A 13517-nucleotide genomic window follows, 5' to 3' on the forward strand; every position below is an offset into this window, starting at 1 on the left:
GTTTCAGGGGTTATCAGCTACCACTGTCAACAACTCAGCAGGGCTAGCAAATAGAATGAAACATGCTTCACAAAAAGAAGAAAGCCAAACAACTATATATAGCCAATATCTACCAATGAGATGCCTAGTGGCACCTGAAATAAAGCTTCTAGAACAGCAAGACTAGCCATATCAGGCTACATTTTTTGTCACGACAACCAGAAGCCAAACCAGAAACCAAGACCTTATCTCTCAATTGCCATAAGCAGTCTGAAGTTGGAGCTTGTGACAAAACAAGGCCTTTAGGATCGCCTACCTGGAGTTCCAAAGACCCAAGCTTGGGTGCTAATGCCTATTTGAACAGATGGCGGTTATGTACCCTGATGATTCTACAACGTGGTAAATCACAGGGATGATGTGTAGAATGTAAGACAAGGACCTCAGACCAAGATTTAAATCTTCACTCAGCCATTAGACAGATATCTAGGAAGCAGTTGCCATATTAGTATGGGGTGCATTAGTTCACATATTAGCAATGTTGCACTTACATTCTTCTTAATTTTGTTTTTAATGGTTTCTATAACTCCTGCTTCTTCACTCTCACACAGTTTTTCGGTAGCTTTTAAGTCCTCACACGCCAGCTGCATTTTTTCTTCTTCAAAAGTCATCATGGCATTCTGTTAAAACATAACCAAAACCAAAACAAAACACCCCTATTGAATCATAAAGTGACAACCTAATCTAAACCTGCTTACTGCTCCACAATCTAAGGATATTGTATAACGGTTTTATAAGCACTTGAAATAAGCTCACTATCTAAGCCATATAAGCATCTCACCCAAGAGCACTGCATTCAAAATGTCACTGTGAAAATGAGAAGAGAAGTAAAAAATTTAACCATTTGCTACTGTGCACTGATTAAGTATTATAAAAGGGGACTGGGATGAAGGCTTCCCAATGGAAAAATGATATACAATTAACTGAAGACTTTCTTGGAATCATCACACACTTAATGTAATAGCCAAGGTCACAATTAACTTTGCTAATATGATTGTAATTCAGGAACAGAGAGCATGTGGCCCTCCAGATGCTGTTTGATTCCATTTTCAGCTCCAGCCAGCATGGCCAGTGGTGAGATATGATTAAAACAGTGGTCTAACAACTCCTGGAGAGCCACAGGTTTCCCATCTTGGACGTAGTACTTATCAGATTGGCCATTCCAATGCGTCATCAGAACATGAATCTTTTCCCATATGGCATGTACTTACTCTAATAAGTCTAATGCTATATCTGCTAGCATCAGGAGACCACCATATGAGACTCTGGGAGTGAGGACACAGAGTCGAAATATTAAGACACTAGAAGATTGTGCTCTACTCTCATTAGATGGAAACTAATGACAGTGCTCACGTATTTCCAACAGAGCATGAAGATTCTGTAGCATCCAAACTCCCTATATATAATATTCATATTTGGCTATTAGTTTTGATAACCTGTCAAAATTATCATGGAATTCTTTTTAACAGCTTACATTTCAGCTATTCCTGATAGAGCATGTATATTCCCTACAAGTCTAGGGAAGCTTTTAATGTTTAATAGGTTATTGCATTTTAGTGTTTTGTTGGAAGCCACCCAGAGTGGCTGGGAAACCCAGCCAGATGGGCGGGGTATAAATAAATTATTATCATCATTATTATCATTATTACAAGTTAACTTATTCTTGCACTTCCAGGCTTTTAACACAGACATAAAAAAGAAATAATTAAACCACTTTCCAACATAAATGAATATACATCACCAAGCTTAAATACTGTATGTTACTGCCTGTTCACATTATAAACCTATCAAGCGGCACTTACTAAGCATCAAGACAGCTGTGCCTGTCCAGCCATTTTAAAAGAAATGTTAACTGAATGCCCACTGTCCATGCACGTTTTCTCTTTTTCTTCCAAAATTCCCATTAAGAAAATAGATGTTCTCATGAAAATTTCCAAGGGAAATAAAATCATCTTTCATCAAATTAAAAACAACACGAGTTAACAAACACTACACAGAAGCCATTGTCTCATTTGAATTTTCATAGTAATATGATTTTTCATCTTATTTTTGGCACAGCACTGATTCTTTTACACATTTCAAATTTGTCCTCTTGTCAGGATAACAGGGTACAAAGTACACCTTTCCAAGGGCAAATTCGCTTCCCAAACTGCCGCATTACTCCAGTGCAACTGAGGTTGTACAGTCTTTTGGACTCTTATTTCTGCTACCTGGAAGCAGGACAAGCAGTAGCAGACGCGCCAGGGCTGCCATTGTTATTATTAATATCACACTGATATCCCAGCATTCAACCCAAAGGAACCAGTTGATCTGGGTCTGGGAGTGCTTCAGCTCAAAGCTGAGCCCTTGCTTTTGGGTTAATGTTTGGAAAATTCCATCTCATGGACCCATACTTCTCCCATCCCAAATCATCCACAAATCACTTTTGCATCTTGGTTGGGGAGAGCTTGAGACTGAAAGGGCAACGTCTCACTCTGCTTGCCTCTTGCTTTTACTCCCCAACTTCTCAGACTTTGCTTCTTCCCTGACAATGAGGGATGGTACTGCCTGTACAGGTGCACTCAAAGGCTGTTAGAGGTGCTGTGGCTTGGAACCTTCCCCCTGCTCAGCTTCTTCCTGCAGTGCAGGGAGGTACCATAGCTGGGATCCAAACCAACTTCAAAGTGATCCCAGACAGGCTCTGTCATTTCTGTATCTGTCTTTATTCTGGAGGACTTACACAGGACAAGCATTAGGGGGTGTGGGTATTTGAAGGAGACTCCTTCACACTGATGTCGAAGCTTGCTCTCCCCAGGTGCCCACCACCAAGACACTGCTGTCTGGTGGTGGGGGTGCTATCAGAGCTGCTGAAGGTAATATTGCCCTCAACTAAACTGGCCAACACTTCTGATAGATCCTCTGGGATATCCTCCTTGTCTCCATGCCTAACAAGCTGATCTCCAGTACAGCTTCAGGCAGAGGCATCTCCAGTGCTGCTCTACAAAAAGAACAACAACAATAGCAGTAGTAGTAACCAGAGTAGGCTTTCTTCCACCACTAGTGCTGCCAGCTTCAGAGGTGGGCTGGAGATCTACTGCATATCATTGCTGTTCCTGCCTGCCATAGTAAATGTGCATGTGAGTTGGGGGGGGGCGGGGAGAGAATTCAATGGCCAAGTGTTACTCTGCCACTGCCATTGCCACTGCCAACTGAACACCATGGACAAGCTCAGAATCCTTCCAAAGTGTCCCACTTCAGCTTGGGATTCATCCAAACCTGCTGCACTCCCAGAGTATTAACTCTGCCTTTATAGCTTGGCAGGTATCTGGGGGGTGGCCAAATAAATAATGGCTAAGCAAATAAATAATGCTTAAGCAAGGCTGTTGAATTTATATACAATGCCAAACCATACTTTTAACAAACACGAAAACTGGAGCTTCACATCATGGTTTGTTGTCAGAAAACAACCCATGGTTTGTCTACTGGGGCGGGTTCAGAAGTCCAAACAATGTGCTTCAGTCTAATTGAGCCAGGGCTTAGTGTTGTGTGAACCAGTCCAAGAAAAATCAGAAATTAAAATAGTTATCTGATTCTCCCAACATAACTGGGTGTTTCATATACAACAGGTCTGAAATTACTGTGATACTGTGTTTGCTGAAAAGAGAAGTAATGTTACATAAACACTTCATTATTGTTACTTCTATAGTTTCTATCTGTACAGATTCGCCTATCTATCTATCTATCTATCTATCTATCTATCTATCTAATCTATCACTTTTATACCTCAAAGTCAAAAGCAAATAGTAACCCCTTTACTTCTGGACAGGGTAATTTCATCTCAGCTCCCACATATAGCAAATTTATTTCCCAATGCTTTTTCTAACGGACATTTTGAATGACACAGGCATGTAAAGTGCTGCAGCTATATTTAGAATAGTAACTAAGCAAAAGCTTTTCAGGGCACAATGATGCTGTGCTGTGGTGTTACACTGGTTCAGCAAACCAGCTCAGATAAGCAAGGGGTTTTTTTTTGGGGGGGGGTGTTTCTATTTATACACTGGGACACTAGGAAACTCCAAGTTTTACAAAAATGTCAACATAGCTGCAAGTGGCATTTGCCCCGTACTTCTTTGCTTCCCATGTAAATTCGACAATAGAAGAAAGTAGGACTAGTATATATGCACATTCTTAGTCTAAAGGTGCTATAAAAGCTTCTGCTGCCTTCACTATTTATCTGAAACCACCAAGTTTTACAACATTTATCATGGCATGTGCTTTCATGGACAACAGTGTACTTCACTTGATGCATCATTATCAGCAGCATCTCAGAGGATGGTTAAGGGAAAAGGTTACCTATTTTAATTTGCTCTAGTATGTAGGTTAACGACCAAACAATTTACTGTGCTACTGAAGGAACAGGTCTGTCTTAAAAGTAGAGTTCATCATCAGATGTTGCAGAGTTATCTTTTTAATGTACGTTTGAATTCTTAGAAGATGATCTGCAGTAAAAGTTCTAAGTTGTCAGCATAGCCAGCATGAACTGTGCATGTGCTGTCAGGTTACACAAAATTTTGGAAGTGTTTTTGCTAGCCACTAACAATGAACCTTTTTTCCAAATTAAATAATTCAGTATCATACTACCAGGTGCAGAATTTACCAACATTAAAATACTTCTAGATCAGGAGCGGGGAACAGGATCTGATGGGTGAGCCTTATCTGCCCTACCCAATGCAGGCTAAATTTGGCAGGTCAGCAGGTCACCCACCTCTTACTTGATTTCAGGAGACACAGTGGAGTATTCTTCTCTACCTGCCTGCTGCTGCTGCCACCTGCCCACTCACAGGTGAAGTGCACAAGCTGCTCTGAACAGCACTTTTGAGCCGCTGATGAATGGAGATTAAATCCTGCTACCTTGACTGCATGATCCTGTTCCATGTCCTCCAGTGATGTCAGTTGATAGGCAGGTGGGTGTGCTTTGAGAAAAATGGCCTTGCAAACAAATTGGACCCCCTGCATATATCCTGCATCACATTAATTTATTTAGACAATACAATACAATATAATACAAATGACCGCAAGAGTATTTGTGCTCACTTACCAAAAAACTGACAAAGCTAGCCCCAAAACTCATTAATGGACTATGGTTTCTGTAAAAGAAAAAGAAAAAAGGTAAAATTACTACTTGTGTCAACATTCCATATTACTACTTGGGTGGAAGCACAAAAATCTGATCAAACATCTTTGAAAAGAGCCAACATACACATCCAGTCATTTTAAAGTTGTGCTGGAGGGGGCTATTGTTCTTTAATTTTCAGGATCACAATAAAGACCTGTTCTATAAAATAATAATTCAAAATTCAAATCCATGTTCCACTTTTACACAATATACATGGATTTAATACATTTCCAGGATTTTCCAAATTCCTAGCATAAAATCAAACTCCAGATTGTATTTTTAACTAAACATAGAATACACACTAAATATGAACTAATTGAAATTAATGACTACAGTGGTACCTCGGGTTACAGATGCTTCAGGTTACATACACTTCAGGTTACATACTCTGCTAACCCAGAAATAGTACCTCGGGTTAAGAACTTTGCTTCTGGATGAGAACAGAAATCACGCGGCGGTGGCACGGCAGGCCCCTTTAGCTAAAGTGGTGCTTCAAGTTAAGAACAGTTTCAGGTTAAGAACGGATCTCCAGAATGAATTAATTAATTCTTAACCTGAGGTACCACTGTATATGAATTTAGTACAGCAAGGAAAAGTTCTAATCTGCAAGCCAACTAACAAATAATAACAAGAGAAGGAATCAGGTTTGCAGGCAGATGTTTCTTTGACATTTCCACCTGAAATCACACTGCTATGAAGCATCAAGCTATATTTTTGACAGAAAAGTGGCTTGCTTCATTAATGGTATGATCGGCTACAATGAAAATTCCAAAAATATCCAAAGTTCTCCTAAAGAACAAATTTCCAGAATAATACCATATAGAAAGCATCACCATTTTTATCCTAAACACTAAAAACACATAAATAATGAAGGAAGGACCCCCATTTTCCAACAGCTGGTGTTATCAGGCACAGGTGACAATAGAGAGTTCCATCAGGCAACATAATTTCTATGACACAGAGCTAACAACCCTTAAACTCCTTCTTTCTACGTATACCCAGAGGTAAAGCTAGATAATTTGGGTCCTTGGACTTAACACTCTTGGAGTGCCTTTCAGTTGATCACAGTCACTCTAAAAAGTACTCGTCACTTAAATTTATTTGTCTTAAATTGCCTTTTATAGTCATTGCAGAACTACACCTCAAAACTAGATAGCCCTTCTAATCTTAGCTTGCTGATTTGAAGTTATCATGCTGACAGCTAATAAGACAAACTGATTTCAGTATAACCAAAATATAGAAGGAATGAACTGGGAGTGTTGCATACATTAAGTAAATTTAAACAGTAAGTTGCATACTTTCCACTCAGGCGTGAACAAAATATTTAATTGCCACAAAGTTAAGAAAAATTAACTGTTTCCCAGGAAACAGAAATCTATTCCACAAGAGACCACATGAATTTTAATTAGCTGCCAGCAATAACAAGTCCCCCACCCCCAGGAACTTAATTAGGACACAAAATAATCAGATGAACAAAAGAAATGCATGAAAGGTCATCCTTCATTACTTCATATCTCTCTCTCTCTCTCTCTCTCTCTCTCTCTCTCTCTCTCACACACACACACACACACACACTATGCAAATTCATATACCCAAATTAGGTATAGAATGTACTTAAATCTAAACTTACAGATAATCTTGGGAGGGAGGTTGCAAAAGGGAAAACAGACAGAGGGAAACTACTGTTTTGCAGCCATTTTCAACAGAATTGTCAACTTTGGCCTGATCATGGCACTCAGCAGCTAGATTTTACTCTATGCCAAATTTCAGATAGTTTGGACAAATGACCTGGAGCTTATTAGCATTCAGCACTTATAATTGATTAATGCCCTTTGATTCCTTCACTGAGCCTGTATAATTTAAACAGAATTCAGAGTGAAATGGAATTCAGCTAGCATGCTACTGCAGAAACACGTTAACTGACCCTTACATGTATGTGCTACTTCATTTAAGATGTACTGTATATGACCGCCACATCATACAATGACCATTGTGCTTTCCCTTCAACTGTCTTCATTTCATCCAATTCCACAACTGGTTTCTGCTCTAAAACAGCTGTCTTTTTCTGTCTCATTTCAATCCGTGGAGTTCAGTGTTGCGCTATGTCAAACATTCCATCTGTGCAAGCATTTCAGCTCACCAGACAGCACAATCCTTCCCCTCCCCCCCATGTGCTCTTCTGTAGGTTCTCCAACCCCACCCAGAGCCATGGGGGGCACAGGGGGAGGAGAGAGGAGAAGAGCCCCACTCCCCAAGTGGAAGACCTTGCACTCAGGTTCTGCTGATGGAGCTGTTGTCCAGCGGATCTTTAAAAGAGAAAGAAAAAGCATGCCTCCCGTCAGTTATTTTTTGGTTTGGGGAAAAGCAGCTCATATTAATATCTTTATCTTTTCCAGCCTTTTTGATGGTTTTCGTTCAACACTATTTTCTTGATAAGGCTGCATGCCTTTGAACTACAGATCTCCATAATGGGATTTATTGGCTAGAAAAGAGAGCAATTCCATATTGGCTAATCCTCTCCTGAAAGGTGGGGGCACATGAGGGATGAAAAGAAAACACTAATACAATATAAGAAACACTAGAATATTAAAGTAATGGTATTCTTACTACCCATTTTTACAAAAATTGGGCAGCTATTTGGAAACAGGCAGCTTTCCATCATGCTTAAACAATCTCTGTAGAATTGGGCAAATAATAAAACAACCTACAAGCAGAACCTGCAACAATTTGTTGCAGTGCTCTTGTTCATTTTTCCAGCCATTTTCCAGGGCACTCCATTTCACTTCCACTCCTTCCCACCCACCTATCTTTTTTGCCCCCTTAGCAGAAGTATTGAGTTTACAGAAGTACCAAAATTCCCCAGAGGCAGGGTAGGGACCACTAATACCTCTCTCTTTTTTCTCTGTGGCCCCTTTTTGGATAAAAACATGTTGTCACTCCCTAGCAGAGTTTGCTATTACAGTGAAGAATGCTATTCTAGGTTTGTTTGGGGTTCTTTTTATTTTATTTTATTTATGAAACATTTCCTACAAAGAACCTCAGAGATTTCACGTTGCAATAAAAACACACATAAAAGGATGTATATAAATACAATTGCAATGTAATACATGTAACTGGCTAGAATAGGTCTCTAAATAGAGGGCTTGCTGAAAGTGTTTCGTCTATAAAAAGAAACTCCTGAGAAAGGATAAACCTGCATCTTTCTTACACTTATTTTACTTACATGATCGTAGCTTTGCTGGGTGGGGAGAAATAAATAAATATATGGAGAGCGGAGGAAGCCCACTTGCCATTTATTTGGCACAAAGCTGTGATCATGGGCATACTTGGCTTTGGGAAGGCGGTGTGAGGGCTCTGGACTACAGCTGCAGTTGGCAATAGTCTTTTATCCACAGATGTCCAAAGCTTTTTAAAAGACATCAAAGCTTTTTAAAAAAGAGGGCTGCCATGAACCTCAGCCACAACTTATACTTATCTGAGGGAGTTTTCTCCTTCCATCCTCTTCCCCCATTTCCTCTACATAATGACCAGACTTGAGCACCAATTATTTTCAGAGCCCTTCAATGAACAGGAGCACCCCATTAATTCCAAAAGGGAAAGCACACTTATGCAAGCAATCTCATGTGTGCAAATAATGCTTTCTTTGTTGAAATTAATGGTTCTAGCATAAAACAACAGCAAATTTTCATGTAAGAACTGGACTCATTCGGTAACCAATACTGCTGCTACTACAATTCTTTAAATTGTACCAAATGTTTATTTTACACTCTGTTCATTTCATTTTTCATTACATTACATTCTGTTCTCAAAGTTACAGCTCACTAACACAGAACAAAAACCAGAACAACCCTTTCAATCTTTATAGAGGACAGAACTCAAATTAGGTATTTGTTGGATATAAGCAAGCAAGGAGATTGGTGTACTAGCTTCTTGGCAGAAACAATAAGCTCAGAGGGCTAGCAAAGAAGCTGTACACTGAAAAATCCAACAGGTATGAATTAATTAAATCCAACTACAACTGAGCTCTGGGAAGAGAGCGAGCTCTAGCTGCAACACAGAAGAACAATGATCTATTAGTAACACAGGTGTTTTGGAGCACAATTTGAAGTGTTGCTGCTGACCGATAAAGCCATAAACAGCCTCGCCCCTGTATACCTGAAGGAGCATCTCCACCCCCACCGTTCAGTTTAGACACCGAGGTCCAGTTCCGAGGGCCTTCTGGCAGTTCCCTCACTGCAAGAAGGGAGGTTAAAGGGAACCAGGCAGAGAGTCTTTTCGGTAGTGGCACCCGCCCTGTGGAATGCCCTCCCACCAGATGTCAAGGAAATAAACAACTATCTGACTTTTAGAAGACATCTGAAGGCAGCCCTGTATGGGGAAGTTTTAAATTTTTTAAATTTTGTTATATTTTTATATGTGTTAGAAGCTGCCCAGAGTGGCTGGGGCATCCCAGTGAGATGGGTAGGGTATAAATAACAAAATTATTATTATTATTATTATTATTTATTTATTTATTTATTATTATTATTATTATTATTATTATTATTATTATTATTATTAAAGATTTTAACTTGTAAATCCCCCAAAGCTTTGGTTCTTAGTTCTAATACTACCATGGTGATGAGTTAGTAAATTCTTGTTCATTTTTATAACTGTCAGTTTCCATTTCATCTTCCTAACTATTTTTGCATTTGCTGACACTCTTCATTTGCTTTCTTATACTGTATCTTCTCTTTTCATTATTACTCTGACCCCCAGCAACCATGTTAATGCTACTTTTCACTCTTACACCAATCAACATTACTAAATTTGAGTCCTCTTCTTCTTTTATAAAGCCATCCATCTTCAGCTCCTTGGCGGCATGCATCCCCTCAACCCCCGTTTCAAGCACACAAAATTATCCTCTGATCTGTACATTCTCCATCGGGATATGGAGCTGTTTACTCAACTTTGTTGGCAATGACAGTGACAGTGAAAGAAACAGATGCTGTACAGTTAAGGTGCAATACTGAGCAATGACAGGAATACAAACGGGGATGCAATTTTGGAGAGAATAATGGAGGTAAGAAAAGAATACTTGTCAGGAATTAAAAGGTGTGAAAGACAAAAAGCAGAGCCAGGTGTGTTTCTGTCACTGCTAGGAGACTCTCATGGAGTGAGTGAGTGGCAAAGGCACTAGATAGCTCAGGTGGGAAGAGCCAGACACTCAAAACTACTTTAATTGAATGTTTCAATTACTTCTACACTTGTTTTGATGCTCAACTACAATTTAACAAACCTTTTTACATTATTGCATTGCCCCAAACTGTCCACTATTTCAGTCAATTTAGAAGAGGCTTAAAGCTTTGACACACCTGACATGACACTGAGAAATTTCCTATGAACATGTACTTTAAGTGACTGTTCTACACAAGTGGGGTTAATGGACTAGTCCTAGTTCTGAGAGGCAGCAACCTTGGTTACAACTCTCAGAAGTCTCTCCCTGTTACATCACCAAAGGTCCTCACCCATATGTTCAAGCTTCCCGGAAGGGGGGGGGGGGAATTAACTTCAAGGTTACAAGCCTCTCAGGCTAGAAGCGGTTGGAAAAACTATAGGAGGAGCAGTAATTGACTAGCTCGGACAAAATCACATCTCACAACAAGGGGTAACATTTTTTTCAAGTAGTCAATACTGTTACTCTGGATGATCACTCTGGATGATATACTGGGTCTCCTCCAAACCTGTAATTCTGTGCCTGTGAAGATAGAATGAGTAAGACGAAGCCTGCCAAACTAGTTCTTTTGTAAAGGTAATAGCTTTGGCTAACCAGTTAAGTAAGGGATCCCGGGATGGTTAAGTCCAGTCAAATTCAACTACGGGGTGCAGCGCTCATCTACGCTTTTCAAGCCAAGGGAGCTGGTGTTTGTCCACAGACTGCTTTCCGGGTCATGTGGCCAGCATGACTAAACCGCTTCTGGTGCACGGAACACCGGGATGAGTGCCAGAGCACACGAAGGAGGAAAGCCACTCTCCGTTTATTTATTCCCCCCACCAACCTGCACAAAGCTGCAACCACAGGCTTACTCAACTTTGGGAAAGCAGTGTAAGGACTCTGGCAGAATCCCAGAGCTCTCACGGTGTCATCCCAAAGCTGGGTAAGCAATTACTAGGCTTTGGGAAGGAAACAGGAGGACTCTAGGACCCAGTCAAAGCCTTTGCACCTCCTTCCTTAAGCTGGGCAAGCTGCTCACTACTTTGCAGAGGGGGGCAGTTCTGTGGGTTCCTGGCTTTAAGCCATTTTGCTTATATTCGCAATGACCAGGAACCCAACCCACCACGTAACATGTGTAACTTGGTTGAATGCCATGCCATCCTAGGGTAGAGTACAATGAGTCAAAGTATGTGAAAGTGTTGTGTGAGAGTTTTGAGTGATTCTGGAAGCTGGGGACAGATAAACATGTCTTGCTCTGAGCTGGACTTGAGGCTCCCCTGGAAAACTAATGGGAAAGCAAGATCTGTTGAGGGTGTTAATGTTGTGAACCCCTTCATCTTACATTCAGGTGCATATATATGTAAATATAAAATGATATATCCTTAAGACATCACACTCACCACTGACCATTCCAACCCTGGGTAAGTGCACCCCTAGAAGCTCTTGCTGCTTGCAGACTGGGGTAGGATGCAATATACAGCAAGAAAGAATTGCAACAATTATTATACCATATGAGTTGCAGTATTCTTTATTCTTCATAAATCATCTCTTTCCTTGGGTATAAATTTTTCTATTCAGAAGGTAAGTCAGAAAGCCCCAGGCAAAAACTACAAACAAACAAACAAACAAACAAACAAACAAACAAATAAATAAATAGGAGAGCTTGGATTCTAGGAAAACTGTTCTGTGAAATCTGCTTTGTGTCCTATCTTCCATGCAGCAACACAATTAACAAATGCTGGAAGTGATTAATAATTTCTATAATTTCCGTTACAACTAGCTGAGAGTAGGCAGCAACTAACGGCAGCCACCCCCAAGTCATCTTTTGATTTCCCTTTCCAATTACTAGATCCTGGTTTGCATTAACACTGATTGGATCATCTATTCAAATAAGATGCTATTTGCAACACCCTGAAGCAGTTGCTGAAACTCTTTAATTTCAGAGGAGAAAACTGAGACATCATTTCTTTCTGCCACCATTTCTTCCTGTTAGCTGGGCTCTTCTAGTTTCTACCTCTGAGGTCCACAGAATAGAGGAGAAGGTTGTTTGACCTATATTCATAGTGCTGGTAGAGTTATACCACATGTTTTTTCTCAACTAAGATCAACTGAAGGATTCCAATTTCCCACTGGTATATACAGTACTTTACTATCCACTTATCTAAATATCACAATAATTTTGGAACACATATGCCACTTCCCACATCTCAGCTGTTATTGCTTCCTAAAGTCTGTCCTAGAAGTTAAGGAAAGGATACACAGACATACACATACGTTCATGAGTCAAACTTTGATGTGACAAAGATATCTGATATGTTCCTGATTTGTGAGTAGACATGTATACCAATTATCAGGAGCAGCACTCCTGTGACTGACTAGCAATGGTTTATGCAAATAATTTAGATGTTTTATCTGAAATTGACAGAAAGCATAATTATGTTGTTATAGGTGTTCTAAAACCACATATACCAGTTTAAGATCAGATTAGTTTCCTCAAATGAACAAATTAATATGAAATACAAGGTGAAACAGCTATTTAGACTCAACTCTGCAAAACAACTTCCTCAGATAATAAATGACCCCCCCCCCCTCTTTCTGAAGTACAGGATTCTTGGAGTGTTAAAAAAAAAGCACTGATTTTGATGCAGATTTGAAGTCTGTCAAACCTGCAGCCCATCCAGCTGGCACTGCTGTACACCAGGTGTTCAATACCCAGCTGTGTTTACACCTCTTCCACGGTAAAAGTCAGGACACAGTCAAATGCCTGCCAGGATACAAAATGCACTGAAGTATACATTTGCCACTCAAAAGAAAAAAAGATTACTCTTTCATACTTCAACTTGCCTAGAGCTCAGTCTTTGCATAATGAAGATCACAGGAGAATAATTACATGAACTACCGTATTTTTCGCTCTATAACACGCACCTGACCATAACACGCACATCGTTTTTAGAGGAGGAAAACAAGGGAAAAAACATTCTGAATGAAACAGTGGATGTATCATTTTTGTGCTTCATGCTGTGGCCACAGACATGTGATCTGATGGTGAATTTGGGCTGACCCAATGCAAAAATCCTGAGAATTCCTGTGCATCCATGGTTTGTAACCACGTTTTTGCACCATTGCAGCCCC

General features: G+C 40.0%; 1 protein-coding gene across 2 annotated transcripts in view; it reads right to left on the reverse strand.

Moving 5' to 3' along the window:
- TTC39C (tetratricopeptide repeat domain 39C) overlaps positions 1 to 13517 on the reverse strand; it is a 41684-nt gene that overhangs the window by 20531 nt on the left and 7636 nt on the right. For both annotated transcript variants that reach the window (XM_083748267.1, XM_083748266.1), the window contains exons 2-3: positions 5114 to 5162; positions 528 to 656 (exon numbers count right to left, since the gene is read on the reverse strand). Coding sequence is in view for 1 of the 2 variants with exons in the window: in XM_083748266.1 (XP_083604392.1) it covers positions 528 to 656; positions 5114 to 5162 (178 nt within the window). In the remaining variant the exon portion in view is untranslated. The remainder of the gene's footprint in view (positions 1 to 527; positions 657 to 5113; positions 5163 to 13517) is intronic.

The sequence above is a fragment of the Podarcis gaigeae genome (genome assembly GCF_964106915.1).
Source record: "Podarcis gaigeae genome assembly, chromosome: 7".
Classification (NCBI taxonomy): Eukaryota; Metazoa; Chordata; class Lepidosauria; order Squamata; family Lacertidae; genus Podarcis; species Podarcis gaigeae.